Source organism: Rissa tridactyla, chromosome 23 (genome assembly GCF_028500815.1).
Source record: "Rissa tridactyla isolate bRisTri1 chromosome 23, bRisTri1.patW.cur.20221130, whole genome shotgun sequence".
Lineage (NCBI taxonomy): Eukaryota > Metazoa > Chordata > Aves > Charadriiformes > Laridae > Rissa > Rissa tridactyla.
In genome coordinates this window covers 434,591-454,694 of record NC_071488.1, presented here as the reverse complement: position 1 = coordinate 454,694, position 20,104 = coordinate 434,591, and the positions used below count along the sequence as shown (strand labels likewise).

Below are 20,104 nucleotides of genomic sequence, written 5' to 3'. Positions count from 1 at the left end.
AGCCGCCCCTCACAAGACTTGTGCTCCAGACCCCTCACCGGCTCCGTTGCCCTTCTCTGTGTCTCAATGTCTTTTTTGTGGGGAGGGGCCCAAAACTGGCCACAGCACTTGAGGTGGGGCCTCACCAGTGCTGAGTACAGGGGAGTGTTCACTGCCCTAGTCGTACTCACCACACTGCTCCTGACACAGGCCAGGATGCTGTTGTCCTTCTTGGCCACCTGGGCACACTGCTGGCTCATAGTCAGCCGTCTGTCGACCAACACCCCCAGGTCCTTTTTTGCCGGGCAGCTTTCGAGCCACTCCTCCCCAGGCCTGTAGTGCTGCATGGGGTTGTTGCGACCCAAGTGCAGGACCTGGCACTTGGCCTTGTTGAACCTCATGCCATTGGCCTTCAGCCCATCGATCCAGCCTGTCCAGATCCCTCTGCAACGCCTTTCTACCCTCAAGCAGGTCGACACTCCCACCCAACTTGGTGTCATCTGCAAACTTAGTGAGGGTGCATTCCATCCCCTTGTCCAGTGTAGGCTGCCCTGCTCTTTGCCCCAGGGAGGGAGTGCCTGGGACTCGGTGCCCACCTCCCCACAGGGAGCTGAAATATGCCTGGCTGGGCATCCTAGAGAAGAGATCTCAAGGGGCAGGCTTAACTTTTCTCTGGTTTCTTTGCCCAGGGACGGTCTTCAGCCTTCCTTGCCTTCTGGCTGTTGCCCTGGTCTCTCTGTGGAGACATCTGCTGAGCATGTGCCTCTTGGCCGCGTACGTACGACATGTTTCTGCTGCGGATGGGGGGTAGAACAGGGGTGTCTGAGGGCCGGTACCAGCAAAGGGCAGAGCAGAGGGTGCTCCCCAGCCAGCAGCCCGGGGCTCCCAGTGGGGCGCCTCAGCTTGGGCGCTGCTCGTGCTGTGGCCATTCTCAGGGGAGCCAAGAGCAAAGCCCCTCGGCAGCCATTTGCTGCAGCCCCAAGCTTTGGCTGCGGCAGGACAAACTGCCCCGTAGCCAGACGCTCGGGTGCAGAGCCAAGCCTCCGCAGGGCAAGGGTTTTCCCCAGCTCAGGCAAGAGACCACGCCGGTCTGTGGAGGCCTCTGGGAGGAAAGGCGGACAAGGCTCCTGCGCTTCCCAGCTCTGCGGGAAAACACTTGCCCTAAGAGGGATGTGTGTGATGGCAAGGGAGAACAGGCCTGCTTCCTCAGCCAGAGGGAGAGCAAGGTCCGCACCAGAAAGACTGCTGGAAAGCACTCTTCGTGTGCTCGACGTCTTTGCTTCCTGGGATGATCTTCCTGGAGACCTTCCTTTGGGGAAGAGCTGCCGGCAGCGTTGAACGATGTGGACAGAAATCGTGTTCCTGCTGGACGCTGCTCTGTCAGTTCTCTGTCAGCAGCAGGCTTCCAAAACGGTGTCTGTTTGGCCTGAAAAGGGAAATCCGCCTGTGAAGGGGTTTGTCCAAGGCTTGGATCATGACAGCACCAGGACTCCCTCTTTTTCAGGCAAAAGATGGCCCTGCAGAAGAAGGCGTTCTTGCAAGTCGTCTTGTTGCTCCCCCTGGCTCTTGGTGAGTTTTCATGAGCAACCATCTGAGAGCGACAGCCTGGCTGGGCTGGACGCCACCTTTCCTTTTGGGCCAGTATGTGCGGAAACTCCCGTGGCCCAAGTGCTTCCCAAGCAAGTCCTTGAGTGGGACTGCCTTCTGGGCTCCCAGTAAGACTGGTAGCCTCCCAGTCACACTGCTGCCCTGCCTACCGGACCACAGGGCTCACTTAGTCGGCACCTCTGCGAGAGACGGGGGTAGCTCTTGCAAGCCTGACCTGGGGATTCCCAGAGGGCAGGGGCCGTGCAGGGGGACCGATGGAGAGGTACCTCTCCTCGCCCAGCAGCCTGGTCTCGGTGCTCACTGGGGCAGTGAGGGGAAATGGGGAATAGCTCTGGGGCACCGAGCACACCTGAAGATCACGGCTGCGCAGTCCGCTCAAGCCCAGGCTGATGGCCCCCGGTCAGAGGTGTGTCCTCTCCCTGCACCCCACGTCCCCCACCTCCTCAGCTCACCTGCTGCCCCAGCCCCAAGGCAACAGGGACAGACAACGCCACTGCAGGCATCGCCAGCACCCCCGGTAAAATAACTGTCTCTTGCTGATGTGAATTGCAGCTGCTGTTTACTGCGGGACCTCGCTGCCAGGCCTGAAGCCCCTGTGGTAAGCGATGTTTCCTGGGCTGGAATTGGGTCTGTGCAGAAGGGTCAGACGACCTCGTGTCCCTGCACCCATTTGCCTGAGAGCCGGGGCTCCCGCACGGCCCTTCCTGCCTTTGCCTCTTGCGCCAGCTGGTGCGGAAGGGAAGCGCTGGCAAAGCAGGGAACGCACGTGTGTCTCTCCTCCTTGCTGAGCTCAGAGGCTCCCAGTGGGGTGGGCAGCTCTCTGACAACATCTGCTTTCCTGGTTCCTGCAGGAACTGCCCGGTTTTAATGGCGCAGCAAACTCAAAAGATGCAGCTAATGCTGGAGGAGGTGGCTCGGCTGAGGGCAGAGATCAGCAGCGTGAAGCAGGTGCTGCGGCGTGTGGGGAAGGAGGCTTGGCTGGGCAGAAGCCCTTGGGGCTGTGGGTGTGTGGGACTGCTGACTGCAGTCAGCCAGCCTTTGCCCCAGGGGCCTCCTGGGCTGCACAGGCCCTTCTCCGGCCCCACTTTCACCGGCCGCTTCAGGCAGCGCAGGACTCCCTTGGCACGCCAGCACCTCTGGCTGCTCTGGCTGGGCTCCTCAGGCAGGGGTGGGACCCAGGCACGCTCACGGGGGGCCAGCCATCGCTGGCAGGGCTTGAGTCCACCTTCCACCTGCCCTGGAGAGTGTGGAGGATGGGGACGAGGGTGTGGGGACCCTCATCAACCCACCTCGGGGCCGTGGCCATGGCTGTGGACACAGACACTGTTCCTCAGTCCTGCAGCTCCGTGGAGAGGGTTTGCCTTGCCTTTCTGACAGTGGCCCTTTGCCGCTCCGGGCGCTAGTAGCCACGCTGAACGTTGATGTGCTCCTTTTCTCTGTTTGTTTATGGCGTTCCCAGGAAGTCGAGGAAATGAAGCAGGCAGCATCTGAGAGGGCTTTGGAAGCCTACGTGGAGATGTCTGACTGGGCCCTGCAAAGCTCTGGTATGGACACAAGCAGCCCCGTCTCCTTGCCCTGCGCTTGTCTGCAGCCCTCCCCAAAGGCGCCTGCGCTCCAGGCGCTGCTCTCCAAAGTGGGGGAGCTGAAATGCTTGGGGGGTCCCAGGGCAAGGCTGTGGCAGAGCAGCTCTCTCAGACTCCCTCCCAACCCTGCCCTCGGCATCCTCATGCTGCCTCTGGCGCTGCCCCCGCACGTGTTCCTGTGCGGACGGAGGGGCTCTCTTCCTCTCCTCGGCATTGGAAAAGGAGATGGCCGGGCCGTCCTTGGCTGCCCACGCAGCAAGCCCTCAGCTTGGGTCTGCTGCCATTCACGTGGGCACCGTGTGTCTCCCAGAACCCTCAGACCTTCTCCTGCTGGCGCTGGGAGTGCAGCAGTCACCAGGCACGTGGCCGCCCTCATTCCCCTGCGCGGCTGGGCAGCTGGGCAGCCCACCAGCCTGGGACGAGGACAGGACTGACAGAGGCGCAGCTGGCTGGCGGTGTCAGAAATAGTGTCTGAGCACCAAGCCCTCCTCGTCTGTGGCCTCTTGCAGTCCTCTGCTTTCCCCTCCCTGCAGGTGCCAGCATTGACCTGCAGAGAACTTCGGAGACCTACACCTGCAAAAAGGACTGGTTCTGGAGGTTTATTGAGTTCTTTTGCACTCCCCGCAGTCCCGATCGCATTTTGCAGGTATTGTAGCAGAAATCGAGAGGAAATTCTTTCCTTTCTTCCTGTGAAGTTGGAGACTGACCTCAGGGCTCTCCCTTCGGTCCAGTGTTGCGCCGTCTTGGGGGTGGGAGGCGAGAGGTGGGGGGTGCCCTGCAGAGCCCCTGGGCAGGGATGTGTTTCTGCAAGGCCCTGACTAGAATGGTTTCGTAACCGCTGTTCTCCTCTGCTCCATAATACTGACAGCCCTGGCAAAGGTCGGTCAGGGAAGGAGGCCTCCTGCTTCTGTCCACTTCCTCACACACACCTCATTTTCAAGCTGAAATAGACCCCACAGACACACCGGTGCCTACGCTTCAAGCTACGTGGGCAGTTGTCTTGGCCCCAACACTCTCTCACGCTTCATTGCTCTGGCTTTCTGGTTGCAGCCGGATGTTTCCCCGGGAAACTGCTGGCCTTTCCCAGGGCGTCAGGGCCAGGTGGTCATCAGGTTGCCAGCGCGAGTCCACCTGACTGCCATCACTGTGCAGCACATCTCCAAAGAAGTCTCTCCATCTGGGACCGTCACCAGCGCCCCCAGGGACATCGCTGTCTTTGTAAGTCTCTGCTGGGTGCTTCTGGTGCGGATCTGGTCCTGGGGGAAAGCCATGACAGGGTCTTCCTTGCTTTTGTGCCTCCTCTGAGGTTGGAGTCCCGGTCTCCTGAGCACTGCAGGGCCCTGGTGAGGCTCTAGGAGTCTCCTCCTAAGGGCTCTAGAGGTCTCCTCCCTCTTAAGACTTGTTCTGGCCAAGCAGCTCAGGGTTCTTGACTAAAACTCAAGCGGAGCCTGAGCTCCACCGTAACCAGTGCTAGACTAGGGCTAGAGCCCCAGGGGAGGGTGGGTAGGTAACAGGGCTGACCCAGCACCTACGTTCCCTCTTTGTCGGGACGAGTCTGAGCTGCTCTCCTTGTGCTTTGCCCCACAGGGAGTGGATGTGGACGGAGAAGAGGAAACTCTCCTGGTGACCTTCATGTACGATGTGGCAAAAGAGGCCATTCAGACCTTCCCTCTGAAGGTGCGATGCACGCACGGTGTTGGGGGAAGATGCCAGGGAGCAAAGCAGGTTTGCCTGCAGGGCCATGGCAGGAGGAGCGTGAATGCTTTCTCCCTGGGCAGAGGGGGCCTGGGTCACCGCCAGGAGAGAGCTGGTGGGGTTGGGAGGGCTGAGTGGCACGCGGTGGTGCTAGCAAAAGGACAGTGAGGGCAAGGTCAGGCCCGTGGGAGCATGAGTCCCAAGAGATCCCTGGCTGCCTTCAGCAGAGCCCGCTGCACACGCAGCCACTGCACCCGAGCAACGTCTTTGTGCCGTGGAGAAACAGGGACGCCCGTTGGAGAAAGCCGTCGGGCAGCACCCTGGCTCCATCCCGTGGCCTGCTGGCAGGCTGGACGGTGTCCTCTCCTCCCAGCATAGCATGCCCCTTCTCTCCCGCTGCTCTCACGCCTGCCCGCAGGAAAGCGGGCAGAGCAGACAGCGGGAGCTCGGGGGGGTGTCACACCAGCTGCCCCACGCAAAGGAGCACCTCCCCGGCCTCTCTGCCGGCACAGAGCGAGGCGCAGAGGGAAGGGGCAGAGGGGAGGGAGGCTGAGCCCCAGCCGGGCCCATGCAGAGGGTGCCAGGTGCCTTCCCCCTCCCCGTGTCCCCAGCCTCCCCAGCACCCCGCTACCAGAGCCAGCCTCAGGTTTCCACAGCCGCTCCCACCCACTGTCAGGAGCTTGTTCCTGAGCAGGAGCAGGGCTGGTGGGGGGAGATACCTTGACTGCATTGTGGCTCTTAACACCTCCGATTCCTCTTCCCTCTTTTCCTCGCAGAACGCCCCGCATCCCAGAGCCTTCTCCTATCTCAAACTCCTTGTGAAGAGCAACTGGGGAAACCCAAAGTACACATGCATTTACCGAGTGCAGGTTCATGGGAAGATGGCAAAACCAAACAGCTTCAACTGAAACCAGAGACAGAAAAAGGACAAACATAAAAAAGAAGAAAAAGAATAATGTTGCTGCGACTCAGATTGGTGTAGATTTGTCTCCTAAGTTGGGTGCACAATAAGGTCCATTGCAGGGAGGGCAGTCGTGGGAAAGCAACAGAAGATCGGCGAGGAGGATTGTTAATACGCTCAAGTGACTCACACCTGGGTGCTGGAAAACACACATATCACACTAATTGTTATTCAGTCTCGGACGCTTGCAAGAAAAACACTTGCACTTCGATAACATAAACCTGTGATGGACTCAGGGACACCTTATCCAGCCACTTGAGAATCCTGGCCTGGTGCTGAAGAAGATCAAAGCACAGTGGGAAAACGATGCCTGTTTGAACCCTTTAAATGCCAGGCAGAACAGGGAGTCCGTGCGTGCTCTTGCTCACAAGGACTCTCTCGCTGCCAAGGGCTCTTGCTAACAAGGACTCTCTCTCACTCCACGGTGCCCGCAGTCCCTGCTTCCGTGCCTCTGCCCGGGTGTTGCTTCGGAGATTCCCTGGTCTGTGAGGTATCGAGAAGAAACTTGTTCTTTGCCTTTCATCCGTGGTTTTGTGGTTGTTCCTGCGTCCTGCCCGCATCGGCTCACACAGCGGGGTTACAACCAGGGACTGAGTCTGGTAAATAGGTAAACGTAGCTCCTTGTGAAGAACAAACAGCGAAGAATACCACATCCCCGAAGAGACTGGAGGGACCGATAACAAGCTCGCAAAATAAATGGGGGAGTTGCAAAAGCTGCTGCATTTATCTTCCCCAGTCCACACAAAGAGATTCCTCTATTATCAGCTCAAACCAGCCACCGTACACCACTAGGAACCACCCAAGACCTACCATGAAGCCCCTAACAGAGTTAACGTGCATGTGCCAAGGGGATGTGAATATGGAGATGAGTTCTGGAAATGTAATGAACGTGGCAATGAGTGCTGAGACATGTAACGACCACGCATATTCTGTATGGATGTAAGTCTCTGTGAATCTCACATTCAGTGGACATGTCAGGTGGAGAGATCCCCCACGTCCCTGGTGCTGAATAAAAGAATGCCTGCTTCTTAAGACTACATCGGTGTTAAGAAGTTCATTCCCGATTTCGGTGACAGTTTCTGGCGACCCAGATGGGACTCTGCCTCTGAATCTCGACAGATCCTTGGAATTGCAGGGCCTCCATCCGGCACCGAGGGATTCTCAGGGAGAACCTCCGATCCCCGGACCAAAGAGCTCCGAGCAAGGCCCCTGGAAAGGTGAAGGCATTCTTTTCTTTAAGGGATATTAAGGGTTGCCTGTCCATAAGGCGAGGCATAAGTCTCGCAGGGTTGGGCTGTAAAGGTACCTAAGGGAAGGAGTTGGTCTCACCGGATGAAAGCCTGTGAGAAACGCGGCTGATAAGCGTAAAGGTATTGTCCTCAACACCAGGCGGGGAAGGGCCGCACCAAGAGCAAAGGTCTGGTATAAAAGGTTCAGGCCCTAAGGTTTTGTTATTTTGTCTTGTGTTATAAGCGCTATGTTCAGTTGTCATTTTCTTTGTGTTTTGTGTTGTTCGTTCTACTAGTACTATCCCATAATGGGTAGCAAGCCCTTGGCGGAAGGGGGAATTTTGAAAACGTCTCCTTTAGGTTGTATACTGAAGCGTTGGAAACAAATAGGAGGGGACCCGCTCACGAGAAAGCAGCTGATTGAATATTGTAACAATTGGTGGCCGTTATGTACTTCAGAAGATCAAGAAAAATGGACAAGAAATGGGACTTTAAAATAGAATACAATTTTACAGCTTATGTTATTTTGTAGCAGGGAAAACAAATGGGATGAAGTACTGTATGTAGATTTGTTTTTCACTTTAAGAAACCACCCAGAGTGGCAGAAGGATTGTGGGCGATAACCAGATATCAGAGACGGTTATTCGGAATGAGACATGCTACGCCAAAAGCCATTAATTGGTCAAAATCGTATGAGGTTAAACAAGAACCAAATGAATCGCCACCTGCATTTATGGAACGAGTAAAGAATACTGCTAGGAAATACACGAACGTGGACCCCGAGAAGTCGGAGGAGGCTGGGCAATTGGCCTCTATTTTTATGGGACAATCTGCCCCGGATGTACAAAAGAAACTCCAAAAGTTAGAAGGAGAAGATTCGAGGGACTTGGGAACATTGGTGTAAGTAGCTTGGACCGTCTAGAATAACAGAGAAAAGGAGAGGGAGAATCAAAGAGAAGGGAGATTAATTGCCGCATTGACGGGAGTTGCTCCGGGAAGAACGAACGGGGCCCAGGGAAGTAGAGGAGGCTACAGAAGAGCTGGGAAGGAACTCGTTTAGCAGAAGCTCAGTGCGCGATCTGCAAAGAGCGAGGACATTGGAAAAACGCGTGCCCTGGAGTCAGTAACCAAGGCTCGATCCTGCAGCCTGTCAAGGTGATGGCTTTAGGTGATGGTTTAGGGAAGCGTTGCAAAACAGGTAGTAATAAGTCACCTACGTAAACAAATCAATAGCAGGCATGCATCGAGGATTGCTGAAGAGGAAAGTTCATCTGGAGGGCAACTGACGGAGAGGAAGATACGACCACCAGATGAAGTAAATGACCACCAGAACGACTGTGATTCGCGAAATAACTTGCCTCATGATTGTGCAATTGGTTCTGGGAGGGGGCGTGCTTATGTTAATGATTTAGGGAAAACGAATGAATACCTAACAATTTTGTAAATATAAACGGCTCAGAATAAGATCATTGTGGGAGCACTTATGGTGGAAAATCCCCAGTGCGACCGCAGCGCTGCTAATAAAGAATACCTGCTCTACAGGACCATCTGCTGTTGAGTTTATTTCTTTGCTTCAGCTCGTCTCTGTAATCCTGAAAGTTGAAAATATTATAACCATCTGATTTAGGTGAGACCCCCAAAGAGTGACCTTTGGAAGTCTCAAAGAGGGGAACTGTTACACCCAGGGACTGAGCGTCTGGTCAATGGTACTCGACTCCTCCCTGAGGAGGGGTTCAGAAAGCCCGGGGGGTCCTTTCTGAGCCCCGGGACCCAACGGGAAGGTCTCCCTGACGGCTGGTCTGACCCTGGCCCCTGTGCAGTAAATAACCAAGTGTGCCCTTCCAGCGCGTCACAGAGTCATGGAATGTGTTGGATTGGAAGGGACCCTTAAAGGCCATCTCGTCCAACCCCCGGCAGTGAGCAGGGACGTCTTCAACTAGATCAGGTTGCTCAGAGCCTCATCCAGCCTGGCCTTGGATGTCTCCAGGGATGGGGCCTCCACCCTCTCTCTGGGCAACCTGGGCCGGTGTCTCACCACCCTCAGTGTAAAGAGCTTCTTCCTAATGTCTGATCTAAACCTGCCCTGCTCTAGTTTAAAGCCATTGCCCCTCGTGCTGTGGCTCTGTGCCCTCGCAAACAGCTCCTCCAGCTCTCCTGGAGCCCCTTCAGGGACTGGAAGGGGCTCTAAGGTCTCCCCGGGGCCTTCTCTTCTCCAGGCTGAACCCCCCCAGCTCTCTCAGCCTGTCCCCACAGCAGAGGGGCTCCCGCCCTCGGATCACCTCCGCGGCCTGTCTCGTAAAGCGCTGCCACATTCACCGCTGACTTTGTTAAATCGCTGGTTTATGTTAATAAATATTTCCCCACTTCTCTCCCACAAGTGAAGCCAATGGCTGCGCGCGCCACAAATTGGCCCTTGGTGCCCGGCTCCTGAAATGCCCCTAATGCTGCCACCACTCCCGGAACGCTCCCAATGGCCACTCCTGTGCTAAAGCGCCACCGTGCAGGGAGAGGGGCGCGGCGGGGAGGAGTCGGTGGGATCGGCGGTGTGTGTTTGGGAGACCCCGCTTTCTGCCCCCAGTGGAGGGCGCGGGGCTGGGGCAGCCGGCAGTGTGGGGCCTGCGAGGCTGCCTGCGCCCGGCCGGTGCCACTTCTGCCGGGACGAGCCCAAATTCGGGGGTCAGCAGCATCAGAAGCTCCGCTGGAGGCAGTGCCTGTGCTGAGCCATGGTGGGTGCGCTCCAGCCCCCCCAGTGGCTCCCAGTGCCACCCAGTAACCCCCAGCCATCTCCTTCTCCCTCCCTCTCCCCGCAACCCGTTGCCTTCCACCAGGGAAACTGAGGCACGAACAAGGCCAGGGGTGGGTGCTGGATGGGGATCAGTTCAGGGGCGGGCGGGGAGTGGGTGCTGTTTGGCACCCAGGTGGTACTCAGGCGCCGGGGCCCCTTTTTGGGGACACCCAGACGCCTGGGTTCTCTCTGTATTGCTTGGCTTTGGGGGGTGCTCGCCCCGACACGCGGGTCCCTTTTTGGGGAGGCAGTGGGGTTCCCCAGACTCCTGGGATCCCTGGGGGAGGTGTGTGTGTTTCTTCCCACCTCTTTCTCCCCCTCCTCCCTCAATCCACACCCCCACCCCACCCCAAAATCGGGGTGTCACCCCCCCATACACGCTGCAGAGGCAGCTGCTGCCAGTGGGGGGAGGGGTCCGGGGGGACCTCTGGAGCAGTCGTCCCCTCCCCCCCGCAAGGTAATGGGACGCCCCCAAAACATCCCACCAACTCCTACAGGACCCTTAACCCGCCCAAAACTCTGGGGTGCCCCCCAAGTAGGGCCACCCCAATCTATGGGACCCCCTCAATCTATGGGACACCCCCCCAATCTATGGGTGCCCCCAATTTTGCACCCCCCAAATTTCAGGACCCACAAACTTGTCCCTCACCCCCCATAGCAACCCCCAAATCTATGGGACTCCCCCAGTAGGACCCCCCATCTATGCCCCCCTCCAAATGTGGGGACCCCCCCCCTCTTGCTGTGCTCGCTCTGCTGCTCTGCGCCGCCCCCCACCCCTCCCTCACCCCTTCAGGGGACCCAGGCATCCGGGCGCCCCCCCAGCCGGGGAGGGGAGTGTGGATTGAGGGAGGATAAGGGCGCGCCTGGGCCCCTCCAGGACACACCCCCTCACCCCACCCCCACGGCTTGTGTGTGCCTCAGTTTCCCCTGGAGGGGGGGAGGAGTCACTCCCTGGACGCCTGGGTCCCCTCCTCCTCATGACTAACATACTCATATTATCACCTAGAACTCATTAATATGTAAATGTCCTTGACGCGTGCGCATACGTGTCCATTGGTGGTGGTCTTCGTGGTCGTCAATAGTCTTCCTCACCGTGCCCGCTGGTTGAACTTGGTCTTCGCGCACACTCCGTTTGTCTTTTGGCTTGGTTTGCAACTCCTGCTCTCACCAAACTAGCTTGTTCTGGCATCTCTCCCCATCTACTCTCCTCAAGGATACAACATCTCAAGACTTCCTTGTATCCAACTAAGCCCAGCAGATGTCTAACCCATCCGCTTACAAAGCGTTTCAAACTTAGCTACATTATTCCAGTAAGGAGGAACCAGATGTTCTTTTCAACTGGGTATCAGTAAGGCCTGAGGGGCTTTCCACCCCAGCCTTTTGTGCTGTTCAAGGCTACTGTATCACCAGCGACGGTATCACCCTGGCAGCAGCCATTGGCACCTGCTGTTCTGTAACCTTCAGCAGTCCCACCACAGAAGGGTCAGCTGAAAGACCGGGTAAGGCAGACAGCTGTGTAATGTCCTCAGTCCCTCCAGCTGCTATACCAACAGCCCACCGATACGCTTTCGGGTCTTTGAAATACCCTCTCTTGAGCAAGTCTACGCCAAGGATGCGCGGAGCGTCTGGGCCACTCACAATGGAGCGCTTCCGCCATTTATTCCCAGTTCGGCTCACTTTGGCCGAAGTACAGTCAGTTCTTGAGACCTGTCACACCAGAATCAGCAACAGATTTTGTCCCTTTATGAGTCAATGGCAATAGGGTACACTGTGCACCGCTGTCCACCATGTCGTTATGCTTTTGTGGCTCTAATACACGAGGACATCGAATCCACACAGCCCAATAAACTCGGTTATCCCTCTCCCCCTCCTGGCTGGAGGCAGGGCACCTCTAATGTTGAGGACAACATCTACAGTTAGCAGATGAGTTCCGACCCGGACCAGAGAACTGCTCCCTGGGCACTGGAGCAGCCACCCTCCTGGAAGAATTCTTTCTTCTATCTGTTTTACCCTGCAACTAGTGCCTGTAGGGCCAAGGTAGGTCCTTCATCCCACTTACTCAGGTCCTCTCCATAGGCACCGAGGTAAAACCACAAGGTGTCTCGTACTGTCTTCTTTTCCTTCCAAGTCGGTCTCGTAGGAGGGCATCTTCTCCTAATGGCTGCGACATGGGTCCATGCAGGGGAAAAGCGGGATGTTTCTTCCATCCTAGACAGTTTCTCAAACAGTGTCTCCTTTTTCTCAATCATCTTCTCAGTTTTATCAGCTTCCCCGCTGCTGAGCCGGCCGGGGGCGGCGGCCAGGGAGTGGGGCTGCCGAGGGCAGCAGGGCCGGGGCAGGCGGCATGCCTGCGCGCTGCGGGGCCGAGCGGCACGCGCTGCCCTGCCTGGCTGCGGCCCGAGGGCCCTGGGCCAGGCGCCCCAGGAAGGACGGGTTTGGGGGTGGATGGAGAGGGCCAGAGGGGCTGGAGACCGTCCAGCAGCAGCCTCAGCAGCATCCTCAGCAGGTCGGCCAGGAGGCTGGGCTCACAGGACAGCGTGTTCCACATGGCCCTGGCAGTGCTGCAGAGCCAGAGCACACTGTCAGCAGGGCCACCTCGGCCACCACCCCTTCTGCCTGGGCAGGCCCCGGAGGTCCTGAGCTGCCCCTGAGGCTGACGGGCCACGTACTTGTCACAGGGCCGGGAAACCCTCAGCAGGCCAGTGACCACCTCATAACTGTCGATGTCGGCCAGCCAGGGAAGGGTGAACGTCAGGATGTCCTGGAGCAGCATCCTGCTGACGCAGACCAGGTGCCTATCGATGACCTCCACGAGGTCGTTGACCTACTGGAGACAGCGGGCTGGAGCACAGCTATGGCCCCTGCTGACACCAAGAGCTGCTGCCCTCCTGCTGCCCTTTGCTGGCCTCAAGGGACGCCCGTCAGGTGCTGCAAGCCCTGGCCTCGGGGCGGGGGGAACGGCTCCCGCAGGGCACGCGCACAGGGCAACCCGGCTGCACACTGCCTACCCCGTATAGCTCCGAGCACGAGCCTCTCAAGACCAGCGCCAGCACCCTGCCAACCAGCAGGGCGTCAGAGACCCTTGGGTCTGCCATGTTTTTCAAGATGGCAAGGACAAAGTCGTTCATCTCAGACGGGAAGAAGGGGCTCCCAAGTAGCTGAGGGAGGGAAAAAGCGTCACACTGAGCGCCCTGACTGCAGGGACCGTGAGCTCTGCCGGCAACCAGAGCTCGCCGGTGGCCAGAATGGCCAGAGCTGCTGTGCTGACGCTGGGCTAAAGCCTTGGACTACTCCCTGCAGAGAGCTGGTGGCTCCCCGCAGCCTGATGGGCGGGAGGCCGTGCCATCCCCCGCCGCGGCTGATGGGCTGGTTCATCCCAAGCCTCCCGCCAGCCCCACGGCCAAGTAGCTGAGGGAGAGAGGGAGGGAAAAGGTGTCGCACTGAGTGCTCTGGCATGGGTAGCGCTGGCTCTGCCCCATCGAGAAGAGATACCATTTGCCTCGCCCTAAAAGAACGGCCCCATTCTCTCTGTCCCCGAAACAGCCTTCTTCGCCTTTGTTATTCAGGAGAGAACTGAAACTTTCTCTTAGAAATGTAGGTCTTTCTTCAGGAAAGATGCAATGTGTCCGGGAGGATTCCAAAGGACAAACATTTTACAGAAGTAAGATGTTCCACCCGTCGTCTTTTCATTCTTTGCTTCTTCCTGTTCTGCTCGTGGCTTTAGGCCGACACGCCTGTACGCAGGGAGGTCAAAGGCCTGGCAGGGGAATGGCCGCCCGCAGCCAAGGCAGACCGTCAGCCCCCGCCCGGACCTAACAGCGCAACCCCCGTCTTTCTGCTCGGGGCCGGCGCCGGGCGGTGCCGTGAGCGGAGCGGGCGGGGCCGGGCCTGGCGGCGGGAAGGGCCTCCCCTCAGGGAACGGCGGGCCCGCGGAGCGTTCTGGGAGCCGTAGTCTCCCCGGGGCGGTAGGCCGGGCGCCATCTTGTGCGCGGCGGCAGGCCCGGCGGCGCGGCTCCCACGCCAGCCCCCACCGGCTGTAGGGAGCGGCAGCATTCCCGGGGGGAGCGGGCGCTGTTCCCCGTCACCTGTCGGGACCGGGTGCCTGGGCAGCGGAGACCCTCCCGCCATGGCGACGCCCGCACGCCCAGCTCCTCCTCGACCTTCCTCCCGTCATGCACCGCGCGTCTCCGCCTGTTCCGGCCCAGCGCCGCGCGGTGATTGGCCTCTCGGGCGTCCTACCCGGAAGCGGGCGCCGCGGCAAGAGATTTGAACGGCAGCGGCCGCCCCGGGAGGCGGCTGCCGAGCCGGTGAGTGTAGCCTCCGGGCCCCGCTGCCCCGCAGCCCGTTAGCGGCTCCCGGCGGGTCTGCTGGCGGCAGGACTCTGGGGGGGCTGGGCGCCTTTCGCCGGGCCGCGCGGGCGGGCCCGCGAAAGGAGGCGGCCGCGGCGGCGTCTCCTTGGGTCTCGTTCGTTGCCCCGCGGAGGATACCGCCGGGTCGGGCGTGCTTGCCTCTTCGGCAGCGCAGTCGCCCGCTCTCGCTGGCAAGCGTTAGCCAGGAGCCCCCGTTAGACGGTAGCCGCCTGTGCCCGGGGCCTGCGGGCGCTCGGGCTGCCCCGTCTGGTGAATTTCCCGCTGGGGGTGTAGCGCTTGGTCATCAGCGCAGGTCGCCCCCCGCCCCGGCCCGCGCTGGGCTGCAGTAAATGCGTTTTCCGTTCCAGAGTCTGCTCAGCGTGGAGAAGCCCAAAGGCCGGCTGCAGTTTCTCCTCGCAGGGGCTGAGAAGAGTTGCCAGGTCCCCGTTGCTCTCAGAATGGCTTTAGGCGATTATGAGGAAATTCTCAAGTGCTACGAATCACATGAAAGGATTGGGACAGGTAGGCCTGATCCGTGGGCACAACGCGATGCGCGCGCCCTGTCTGACCGCTCTCGTGCTTCCCTAAGCACACGTTAACTGTTGCTGTCGAATGCACGGGGCACGTTTCTGTTGTGTGTTTTGCGTGGCAGAGCTCTGGCAGTGTCACTGGAGGTGGGTGTCAGTGGTCGCTTCTTGCTCTAGTGAAGACGCTGCCCGCTGTGCGTGTGACACATTCGCTGCCCCTGTGAGATTACAGGCAAGAAAACACGTCCTCACGCTGAGCTTTCAAGGTCTCTTTTTCCAGTTCTAGGTGGGTTTGCTGATTATTTCGATGTTCTTCGGTGGCTCGACTCATGGGTGTGTGGGCACCTACGTGATGTACTTTCACCACTAGTTTCCCCAGCGGGTCAGCAATATCTTGCCATACTTGAGCAGCCCAGAGGGGTTTACCTCTGGGTTTGCCTGTGCTGCCAGTTGCTCTGCTTCCAGTGCCTCTGGCCTTCTTGTGGGGCTGCCACCACTGGTGGGGCCACTCTCCACCCCTCCCAGTGCCCCGAGCGTGCCTGGGGGAGGAACTGCCGCTCTGCTCAGCAGCAGAAGGCCCCACTGGGCCTTCCGTGGGGCCCTGCGAGGCCCGGGAGAGGCCCTGGGGCTCTTGGTGGGGACCGCTTGGCCCAGCTCATGCTCCTGAGAGGGCTGGAGAAGCCCTGGGGTTGCCTGGAGGGCAGCAGGGCCCTGCCCGTGCCCCAGACAAGCCCGGCTGCTGCGTCCGGGTATGGAATTGGCCATGTCCACCAGCTATCCCCAGGGTGTTCAGCCTCCTGAGCTGGGAGATAAGGGTGGAGAGCAGAACAACCCACCCATAACCCAGGAGGAAGTAGCCAATGATCTGCTTCTGCACCCAGACGCACATAAGTCTATGGGGCCGGATGGGATTCACCCAAGAGTACTCAGGGAGCTGGCGGGAGAGCTCACCAAGCCTCTCTCCATCATTTATCAACAATCCTGGTCAACAGGGCAGGTACCAGATGACTGGAGGGTGGCTACTGTGACGCCCATCTACAAGAAGGGTCGGAAGGAGGATCCGGGGAACTACAGGCCTGTCAGCCTGACCTCGGTCCCAGGAAAGATCATGGAGAGGATCATCTTGAGTGAGCTCTCACGGCAAGCGCAGGGCAGCCAAGGGATCAGGGCCAGCCAGCATGGCTTTAGGGAAGGGAGGTGCTGTATAACCAACCTGATCTCTTTCTATGACCGTGTGACCCGCCTTCTGTCATGCGGGGAAGGCTGTGGACGTTGTCTATCTGGACTTTGGCAAGGCCTTTGACACCGTCCCCCCCAGCATTCTCCTGGAGAAGCTGGCGATCCATGGCGTAGACGAGTGTACTCTTTGCTGGGTTAAAAACGGGCTGGCTGGCCGTGCCCAGAGAGTTGGGATTAATGGGGTGAAATCCTCTTGGCGGCCGGTCACCAGTGGTGTCCCTCAGGGCTCAGTTTTGGGGCCGGCTTTGTTTAATGTCTTTATCAATGATGTGGATGAGGGGATTGAGTGCACCCTCAGTAAGTTTGCAGATGACACCAGACTGGGTGGGGGTGTTGATCTGCTTGAGGGTAGGAAGGCTCTCCAGAGGGACCTGGACAGGCTGGATCGATGGGCCAAGGCCAACTGTATGAGGTTTAATAAGGCCAAGTGCTGGGTCCTGCATTTTGGTCACAACAACCCACAGCAACGCTACAGGCTTGGGGCAGAGTGGCTGGAAAGCTGCCCGGCAGAAAAGGACCTGGGGGTGCTGGTGGACGGCCAGCTTAACATGAGCCAGCAGTGTGCCCAGGTGGCCAAGAGGGCCAACAGCATTCTGGCTTCTATCAGGAATAGCGTGGCCAGCAGGAGCAGGGAAGTGATGGTGCCTCTGTACTGGGCACTGGTGAGGCCCCACCTCGAGTGCTGTGTTCAGTTCTGGGCCCCTCTGTACAAGAGGGACATTGAGGTGCTGGAGCGTGTCCAGAGGAGAGCGACCAGGCTGGTGAGGGGTCTGGAGACCAGGGCATATGAGGAGAGGCTGCGGGAGCTGGGCATGTTTAGCTTGGAGAAGGGGAGGCTGAGGGGAGACCTCATTGCCCTCTACAACTCCCTGAAAGGAGGGTGGAGAGAGGTGGGGGTTGGCCTCTTCTCCCAGGTGAATAATGACAGGACCAGAGGAAATGGCCTGAACTTGCGGCAGGGGAGGTTTAGGTTAGATATTAGGAAGAATGACTTTACTGCAAGAGTGGTCAGGCACTGGAACAGCCTGCCCAGGGAGGTGGTTGAGTCACCATCCCTAGAGGTGTTTAAGAAACATCTAGATGTGGCACTTCAGGGCATGCGCTAGTGTGGAGATTGTAGGGCTTTTTTTCATGTGTGTATGGTTGGACTCGATGATCTTAAAGGTCCCTTCCAACCATGAAGATTCTGTGATTATCATCCCCCTTGACGCAGCACTGGTGTGGCCACATCTGGCCTAGTGTGTCTGTGTGTGGGGCTCTCTGTTCTGAAGGAAGGAGGAGGAACTGGAGAAGCTCCAAAGGACACTGGCCAGGATGGGGCTTGGGGCCTGTGTGGAGAAGCTGAGGGAGCTGGGCTTCTGTACCTTTTGAAGTGGAGGCCCAGGGCTCTCTAGCAGTAGCCTGCACCTGCTTGAAGGGTGGCTTCAGAGATCATGGAGCTTTTCTTGGTAGTGGGAAGAGAAGGAAACCTCAACAAAGCGCAGCTTGGAAGGGTCGGACTGCATGTGAGGAAAAAGAAATCTCAGTCAAATGGTTGCACTGTGGTGCAAGAGGTCACCCAGAGGGAGTCTGTATTAGCCCATGGCTTTGTGTTTCAAGGAACAGCCGGTGAGAGTGGAGAGACATCAGCACAGGTATAGAAATGCCGGGGTGAGAGCGATGTGGGAAAGCACGATGGGTGTCTGCAGCCTGCAAGGAAAGAGGCGCAGGCATGGGGCAGTGATGGACAGCCTGCAGTGGAGGTGGCCCACGGCTCTGGCAAGGCTACAAAGCCCAACAGCACCAAGGTCTTTGTCCCCTTGGCTATGGCAGTTTTGTTTTACTTTACTTTTCAGTCTAGAGAAGAGGTGATAGAAATCTTCTGCAACTGATATTGATCCAGAGGGTCTCCTCAGGAGGTCTGGATGGCTAGGAAAAGCAGTCCCTTGAGGTCTGACACTGTATGGACAACGCTACTCCTCACCGCCCCCACCCCAACCCCACCATCTCTGTCATTGCCCAGTTGGGATTTACATCGGTGTCCTTCCATCAAACTTCTCCACTGGTCTCTGCAGCTGGATGTTACAGCTCCATTGCACCAGCTCCCACCTGAGCTCCTCAGAGACCTGGCTGCGCCCAGGCACAGAAGGGTTTCTCCTCTTTGCAAGCAAAGAAAAGTAAAGCCTGATCATGTCGGATCATGTTTGATAAACAATAAAACACCCTCTGCGGCCAGATGCTAAGTCCATGCTGCCTCTAATGAGGTTGCTTTTCTGCAAGGGGTAATCTTATGAGACATGCTTTAGATAGGTAGGTACAGAAAGGTTGATATAAACACAGTTAAAGAGTTGGCTACAGGAGATAATTAGACTACTGAAAGACGGGGAAACTTTTAACCATGTGAAGCTCAAAGCAGCAGCTGGATGGGTGACAGGAACCTGAATGAAGAAAGAGTAAGGGAAGGAGAAAACGGGAGTATAATAGAAAAGGCCCCTGTCTAGACAGTCTGCACCTGGAAAGATGACTTTAGAAGTGGTCATTGTATTTGGACAGGTGAAAATGTATGAAAGATTAGAGAAATTATGTACGTAGGATTACAGGCAAAATAGTGGTAATGAAGTTACAGAACAAGATTGACATTTCTTTGGAATATCCCTTTTGAAAAGTCATTGGGTTGGCAGAGGTCTCTTGTGAGAGAGGACAAGCAAGTGTTGCACCCAGCTTTGAACGAGGCCAAAAATGCAACTCAGGGAACAACTCACTGGCTGTACAAGCTCACATTGGTGAGGAGCGTGCCACCAGTTAGAGTCCTCTTGGGTGATATTTCTGGGCACCAAAAAGAAAAAATTGTCTTCAAATGCAGTCAGCATGGACTTACTGAGGGTACGTACTGGGACATACTGGGGCATTGTGGGGCAGCACAGGGATGCTGGCTCCTGGGCCCTGTTCAGTTTAGCACCTGTGTCCGTGACCCAGAGAAGGCAACTCTCAGCATGTTTAACAAGAACAACCGCTGCATTCTACACCTGGGATGAAATAATGGTGGCCACAAGTATAGGCTGGAAGAGGAGTGGCTGGAAAGCAGCCCCACAGAAAGGGATCTGGGGGCGCTGGTTGGCAGCTGGGTTAATGTGAGTCAGGAGAGTGCCCTGGCAGCCAAGAGGGCAACCTGCATTCTGGGGTGCATAGAATCATAGCATTGCCTAAGTTGGAAGAGACCTTTCAGATCATCGAGTCCAACCACCAACCTAACTCTGACAAAAACCATCACTAAAGCATATCTCTAAGCACTGCGTCTACCCGTCTTTTGCATACCTCCAGGGATGGTTGCACTTCCCTGGGCAGCCTCGTCCAATGCTTACTAACCCTTTCAGAGTAAACTTTTTTCCTAATATCCAGTCTAAACCTCCCCTGGTGCAACCTGAGGCTGCTTCCCCTTCTCTTATTGCCTGTTACTTGGGAGAAGAGACCCACCCCCACCTCTCTACAACCTCCTTTCAGGTGGCTGTAGAGAGCGATAAGGTCTCCCTCAGCCTCCTTTTCTCCGGACTAAACAATCCCAGATCCCTCAGACACTCCTCATAAGACTTGTTTGTCTCGGAGTTTCCTCTGCCCTCTCTGGCATCCCTACCCACCACCAATCACTGCCTAACCACTAACTGAAACGTTAAGAAGCTCTCAGGGGATGACCATGTTTCTCCACTTACCACTCAGGCGTCCTAAAGACACCAGTTGAGGAAGCTTATCTCGGGAAGAGGAGGACCTCCTAGAGGCACCTCTCTGCTCTTTGAGGTCTAAGTGCTTGTCAAAGGCCCCAGGAGGAGTTCATCTGGTGCCCACATTTATATTGCAGATGGTTGGTCTGCAATGGACAGGGAATGAGACAGAGATGCGACCAGGAATGACATGGAAGGGGAGATTCAGTGCATTGGGGATGGCTGGGGTGGAGATAATCCCCGTGGATAAAGCCTTGAGCAATGTGATGGCTGAGTAGAGACCTGCTGGTCAAACTAAAGGGCAAGAAGGAAATGCACAGGCAGTGGAAGCAGGGAGAGGTATCCTGGGAAGAGCATGGGGATGTTGCCCAGGTGTGTAGGGATGGGGTCAGGAAGGCCAAGGTGCAGCTCAAGATGAACTTGGCAAGGGAGGCAAAAAATAATAAGAAGGGCT

General features: G+C 57.3%; 2 protein-coding genes across 5 annotated transcripts in view; both read left to right on the top strand.

The window, feature by feature from the left end:
- Nucleotides 1-1,320: 1,320 nt before the first annotated feature.
- LOC128900970 (sperm-associated antigen 4 protein-like) lies at nt 1,321-8,583 on the top strand. Its single transcript, XM_054182673.1, has 10 exons — nt 1,321-1,358; nt 1,484-1,548; nt 2,140-2,185; nt 2,439-2,535; nt 3,047-3,131; nt 3,704-3,816; nt 4,221-4,388; nt 4,758-4,847; nt 5,642-7,043; nt 7,416-8,583. The coding sequence occupies exons 1-9, from the start codon at nt 1,321-1,323 to the stop codon at nt 5,771-5,773; spliced, it is 834 nt and encodes a 277-aa protein (XP_054038648.1). The 3' UTR covers nt 5,774-7,043; nt 7,416-8,583.
- A 5,297-nt stretch (nt 8,584-13,880) lies between these two features.
- LOC128901082 (sperm-associated antigen 4 protein-like) overlaps nt 13,881-20,104 on the top strand; it is a 77,778-nt gene continuing 71,554 nt past the window's right edge. For 2 of the 4 annotated variants that reach the window (XM_054182870.1, XM_054182864.1), the window contains exons 1-2: nt 13,881-14,147; nt 14,558-14,711. In XM_054182870.1, the coding sequence (XP_054038845.1) occupies nt 14,013-14,147; nt 14,558-14,711 (289 nt within the window). In that variant the 5' untranslated portion in view covers nt 13,881-14,012. Of the gene's footprint in view, nt 14,148-14,557; nt 14,712-20,104 lie in introns of those variants that run through there. The other 2 variants (XM_054182868.1, XM_054182869.1) reach the window with 2 other exon arrangements.

Coding starts and splice junctions, on each gene's coding strand:
- LOC128900970 (XM_054182673.1), top strand. CDS start 1,321: ATGTGGACAGAAATCGTGTTCCTGCTGGACGCTGCTCT. Junction 2,186..2,438: donor CCAGGCCTGAAGCCCCTGTG/GTAAGCGATGTT, acceptor TGGTTCCTGCAG/GAACTGCCCGGTTTTAATGG. Junction 3,817..4,220: donor GTCCCGATCGCATTTTGCAG/GTATTGTAGCAG, acceptor TTCTGGTTGCAG/CCGGATGTTTCCCCGGGAAA.